This window comes from Onthophagus taurus, unplaced genomic scaffold (assembly GCF_036711975.1).
Source record: "Onthophagus taurus isolate NC unplaced genomic scaffold, IU_Otau_3.0 ScKx7SY_15, whole genome shotgun sequence".
Lineage (NCBI taxonomy): Eukaryota > Metazoa > Arthropoda > Insecta > Coleoptera > Scarabaeidae > Onthophagus > Onthophagus taurus.
In genome coordinates this window covers 6,627,073-6,633,213 of record NW_027248940.1, presented here as the reverse complement: position 1 = coordinate 6,633,213, position 6,141 = coordinate 6,627,073, and the positions used below count along the sequence as shown (strand labels likewise).

Below are 6,141 nucleotides of genomic sequence, written 5' to 3'. Positions count from 1 at the left end.
TAAACGAGTTGCACGCGTCCGCGAGGAAAAAGTATAAACGCAGACGTGTTATTATAAAAGGTTTAACGGACTTATTTCAAGCTGATTTAGTGGAGATGATACCTTATTCAAAAGCAAATGGTAATTTTAAATATATTCTAACAGTTATTAATGCTTTCTCAAAGTATGGATGGGCTGTACCACTAAAAAACAAAACTGGCAAAGAAGTTACGCGAGCTATGGAAACAATTCTATCGGAAAAGCGGAAAAACATACCGAAGAATCTGCAAACGGATAACGGAAAAGAATTTTACAATGAGGATTTTAAAAAGCTCATGTCACGATATCACATCAATCACTACAGTTCATTTTCCAATTTAAAGAGTTCTATTGTTGAACGGTTTAATAGAACAATAAAAGAAAAAATGTGGAAAGAATTTAGTATGCAAGGTAACTATCGTTGGTTGGAATTGCTTCCCAAATTAATTCTGGATTATAACAACCAAGTTCACAGGACGATAGGAATGAAACCTAGCGAGGTAAATAACAGAAACGCATCGACACTGTTAAAAACTGTTTATAATTACATAAAAATTGCCGATCCTTATACCAAAAAATTTAATGTCGGTGATCACGTCAGAGTGAGCAAGCATCGACACGCCTTCACCAAAAACTATACTCCCAATTGGTCTAACGAAGTGTTTACAATACATTCTGTTCGTAATACTTTCCCAACAACATATCTGCTCAAAGATGCATCCAATGAAAAAATTATGGGTGGTTTTTATCGAGAGGAATTACAAAAAGTTAAATATCCTGACGTCTACTTGGTGGAAAAAGTGCTACGGCGAAAAGGAAATCAAGTGTTTGTGAAATGGTTAGGATTAGGTCCGTCTCATAATTCTTGGATCTCAAAAACTAACGTTCTTTAAAACGTATAAAGACCTATTTAAAAGTTTACAAGACTTTATTAACAATCGAACATTACAAATACATTATTATTATTATTCTTTACAATTTTTTTTAAATTAAATTCATTTATTCGCATTCAATCTTTTTATCAACCAATGACCCCACGCCAAAGTATTACATCCGTTCGGTAATATGTATCGTTTATCATCGCACGATGAAAGAGCAATTTTATTCTTTAATTCGGTATACATAGTATGAAATTCTGACTTAAAAATGTACATTTTTTTATGAACCGATCCGCCACATTCAACCACACGTTCATAATCGGTCACGCTTAAATGTTTATCTATAACATATTTCTTTACTCCTTTAGCCTTTTTTACATTATCATTCAACAAGGTGATGCAGTACGCCTTAGCTCCTGTTCCAACAAATGACGTTATGCACCTGTTTGGATATTCATCTTTCATTCTTCCCAACACAGATCGACCGCGAGGTATATTGTGTATATTCTCTAACGGATAATTGGACGTGTCAAAAAATTCAATATTTTCTTTTATATCCTCATATACATTGGGAGTAGTAATTTCTAGGATTAGGGAATCAGTATCGGTGTATAAAAGTGTTATGTTATTTCCATATTTAACTTTTAAGTAATCATAGAAGAAGCTGTACATTACGGTTTTCGAAAGCTCTAATATACTGAAACCCACATACAGCGGTTTGCAATAACGAACTTCCGCGACGTTCAATTGAACGGCTATCAAATTATCGCAAAATATTTTCGAAGATTTAAAATTTGGTTTAGCTATTAGGGCTTCCACGCCCGGTTTCTTATGACGACATTCCCAGTGGGTAACTAGTCTTATATCCACTCGCTTTTCCACATTTTCCATTGTCTTACCGTATACGATGTTATTCATTGCTTTGTAATGTTTTTTTGCAAATTCATTCTTAGCTTTCGCACGTTTATCGGAATTGAAATCGATGTAGCTCCGCATCCAGTTGGATTGTTTAAATTCTAATACTCTGTAAATCGTCGTTAGTTTCAATCCGAACTTGATACACTGCTTTAGATTCACGTAATGAATGATGTATTTTGTTTTATTTTCCAAATTTGCTATTAACTTTGCATTTTTTGAACCTGCGGGTACAATCCGTTCTGGACAAAATGGCAAATCGTTGTGTTCATCATGTATTGCTTCCGGATACTCTAAATCTACCTCGAACACGTAACCCTTTTCGGAATCGTCTTCCGTATTGTAAATATCTAACTTTTGAATCTCTTCACCTGATAGCCATCGAAATCCCCCCGTCGGTAATTTTCGTCTCATTGCGTGTCCATACAAATTCGTAGCGTCGAGATACAAAATATAAGATGGGTCTTTGGTTTCATCAAATTCCATCATTAATTTATTGTTAGCCTTCGCACTGCGTTTAGTGCACATACTTAATCCACCGCGAATACCATTTTTAAAGAAGTGTAACATGTCTATGTCCGTTAATAATTCTAATTTTACCCCTGTCATTCGTAATAATGCATCCCAACCGAAGCCCGGCGCTGTGAAGTAATGACATGGATCTAAAGAGTAATACTTCATCGAGATGGTTCGGAAATTCTCAAATACGTCCGCCAAAAGTAAAACGTCAGACGTTAAATAAATGTCGCTATATTCGCCTAAAGTGCGACAGTTAAATAAGTTCCACACCGTTTGTGCACGACAATAATTTTCTTCGGTTATACTATCGTCGCATAAAGTATTGTAAAAACTACTTCGATCTGGCAGAGCGGTAAGATTCAGCTTTTCGAATGAATCCACAAAGGAATACGGAAAAACTCCTTTCTGACGTATAAGTCGAAACTGTTCTTCGTTCCTAAAATATTTTCTGATTTGAACGCATTGGTTGTCTTCCAAAAATGAACCCAACTTCTCTAGCGATAAAGCCATAAACCTAAATGAATCCACAAATCTCAATTTCATATGAACCCGCCTTAGCTTTCCCTTGCTGTCAATGTTTTCTCCTACGATAATTTTTTTCGAAAATGATATATACTTTTCTTTATTCTGTGCTATAACGTCCACGTCTTCTTCTTTTAATGCCTTATCTTTCACAAACATATGACAATCGTAGTTCGAAAGATTGTGAAAGAATATCGGTATGAACTTTGGTAATTGATAATTGATGTTACATACAGCATGTGCGGGTCCTCTATACAACCCAGTTAGGTGATCATGATCGCACACTTTATTACCTTCTTTTATTTTGTGCGAACAAATGTGACAGATATCCTGCATCTCATGTATTAATCTATCAATAGGTGGTAATGGGAGCATTTCTTTTGGTTGGTTTAAATAATTTTTGTATATATTCAGAACGTCATGTTCCAACTTGCTCATGAAAATTTGAGCAGCATTACATCCGCGATATATTTCAAACTTCGACAATGATTCGTCATATGAACATTTTATATAATATGCAAATGCATAAGGTTCGTGTTTGAAACATTTGACGGAGTATGAATTATCATCGTTAAGTTCTGTTGCTTCCGCATCGGCGATCGGTTTCTGTAATGCTTCAAAATCTGCATACACCACGAACGGTATTTTTAATTGTCGTTCAAAATTTTCGAACTGTAGTATATTTTCCTTTTCTTCATTTCCATATTTATTTATTTTCAAATTTGTTGTTGGTAAAATTGCCCTTACCTTGCTGCAATCGTCACTTTGATGACGGATAAGTTTATTTTCTGACGTAAAGAATACCAAGCATCCGTCGCAAATATACTTTTCATGACCATTCTGCGATGCTTGCGATGATAGTAATCGAGACAGATTTTTTATCCAACAATAGTGACTATTCCCGGAATCATTTGTAACCAATAATAAATTTATATGTCTTTCTTCTTTTTGTCGACATATATACATTGTAATTATGTCATAATTCATAACACCGTCTTTAAAATACTCATTTATTCCATATACATTAATAGATAGTTTGTTCTGCTTTTCAAATACAGGTATATCTCGTAATTTAACTGGAAAAACAATATTTGAATAGTCTAAGCCGCAGTCTAGGTAATTCGGATACGAAGATGTCCTCTGTGGTAAACCGTTCGGTTCATGTAGTGCGGATGTTACAGCCCATGCAAAACATGCATCATCCGCGTTTTGTATATTTATCACAGCACGCTTTGCTTTTATTTGCGATGGTAGATCGATGTAATTAGATGCTCTGATAGGATTATATTTGTTTAAATTTAACTCCATATAGAGAATTTGCATTAAAGTCCATCCTAAATAAAATATTGAAACATTTATTTTTTAATATATGTATAGGTATATTATGTCACATTACGCTTACCTGAATCTCGTTCCTGGAATTCTGACATTTTTGATGAAATTTCATCAATAAATTCCTTATATATTTTATACAGATCCGACGCTAATGATACTACCTTATTTTTCGTATTGAATGATTTTATTTCACAGTCTTCCTTTGATTGTAAAAAATACAAACCAAAACATTCCATATTTAATTTTACATTTCGGTGAATATCGATTGCGCTTTGTATTAGATTTAGTATTTTTTCTCGAATTCTATGAGAAAATTCATCCAAATCCACAAAAAAAACCTTCTTCACTTATTCGATAATTGACGATTTTGTCACCGAATGCTCCAGCTATTCTCTCCACTCCGTCATCGATTATAACAAAAGCGTTACGCTTGTGTGCGTTGCTTCGTAAATGTGCAGAGTAACATTGTCTATTTACATAATCATCGCAAGCCTCACATTTTACTGCTTTTGGAATTTGCGGTGCGTCAAGCTTAATTCTCTTGCCAATACAAGATAATCGTTGATGTCTTTTTAAATTGTCAACTCGAGTAAAACTTTTTCCACAATCCTCACACACGACCATTTTACAATTTAATGTTGTACACTTCTACTTGTTATGAAAGAACTACGTCAATACCACATTTCGCAGGCGTTTATAAACCCTCACCGCTCCTGAAACTTATTGGGGAGGAGGAGGATGCATCGAGTGCGTTTGTATACATGTATATTTATAACTCCGTATACCTCTCCATAATAAATTAAAAAAATATCTCGCAGGTAGATCATGACTCACTTACTACTATTAAGTTAATTGACCTCCTCCTCGAACGTATCCCCCCAAAAAATTTGCCGATTCAAGAACCTCCTCGCATATTTTAAAGCTCCGTATACCTTTACACAATAAATTTTAAAAAAATATCCCGCAGGTAGATCATGACTCACTTATTTGTATACCTACATGTCCCAAAACCGTATACCTTTGTACCGTTACATTTTTAATAAAGATACATTTTTAATAAAGATAAATTTTTAATATTTTCGTCAAAATAACATGACCTTCTCAAGTTAATTGACCTCCTCCGACCCTCAAAAGAATCGCCGATTCAAGAACCTCCTCTCCTCATCGAACCTCCTCTGACCCCCAAAAAATTTGCCGATTCAAGAACCTCCTCCTAGAACGCAGGTTCGAGGAGGAGGTTCTTGAATCGGCGAATCTATACTACTCATATTAACCGTGTTGCGGTGAAGATTCCACCATTCTGGGACGCGGATCCGCAATTGTGGTTTATCAACGTGGAAACGCAGTTCGCTTTGGGACAGATCACCGCCGACGACACAAAGTACAACTACGTGGTGAGCTCATTAGACCCAAAATACTGGGCAGAAGTGCGGAACATTCTGTCCAACCCTCCGCCAACGGGCAAGTACGAAAAATTAAAATCCGAACTGATCCGCCGATTAAGCGCAACGCAGGACCAGAAAATGCGACGATTGCTGGAACACGAAGAAATCGGAGACCGGAAACCGTCACAATTTCTGAGGCATCTCCGAGCGTTGGCTGGTACCGTCATCCCCGACGACGTGTTACGACCCCTGTGGTGTGACCGATTACCGACGTTCACACAGGCTATTCTAGCGTCTCAAAAACAGAAAACGTTAGATGAGTTAGCGGATTTGGCGGACGCCGTGGCCGTCGCGAACCCACGAGGCCGCGTCGAAGAGACCGCTTCTGGTGTGCTACCCCTACATGGCGTCCATGAGCACCGCTCTTTGCGAAGTTACGGCCACCCTGAAGCGAATCGCGGAAACCAGTGCGCGTCGCGAGTCGCAATCCGGACCTTCACGGCGCAATCGGTCAAAATCGCGTACACGGTACGACCAGAATGGCAATAACGGCTTGTGCTGGTATCATG

The 6,141-nt window shown here is 36.9% G+C and overlaps 1 protein-coding gene across 1 annotated transcript; it reads right to left on the bottom strand.

The window, feature by feature from the left end:
- Positions 1-1,013: 1,013 nt before the first annotated feature.
- On the bottom strand, positions 1,014-4,526 carry LOC139432350 (uncharacterized). The gene is made up of 2 exons (XM_071200831.1): positions 4,255-4,526; positions 1,014-4,186 (listed from the first exon to the last, which is right to left on the bottom strand). The coding sequence occupies exons 1-2, from the start codon at positions 4,421-4,423 to the stop codon at positions 1,014-1,016; spliced, it is 3,342 nt and encodes a 1,113-aa protein (XP_071056932.1). The 5' UTR covers positions 4,424-4,526.
- Positions 4,527-6,141: the final 1,615 nt, after the last annotated feature.

Coding starts and splice junctions, on each gene's coding strand:
- LOC139432350 (XM_071200831.1), bottom strand. CDS start 4,423: ATGGAATGTTTTGGTTTGTATTTTTTACAATCAAAGGAAGACTGTGAA. Junction 4,187..4,254: donor ATTCCAGGAACGAGATTCAG/GTAAGCGTAATG, acceptor TATTTTATTTAG/GATGGACTTTAATGCAAATT.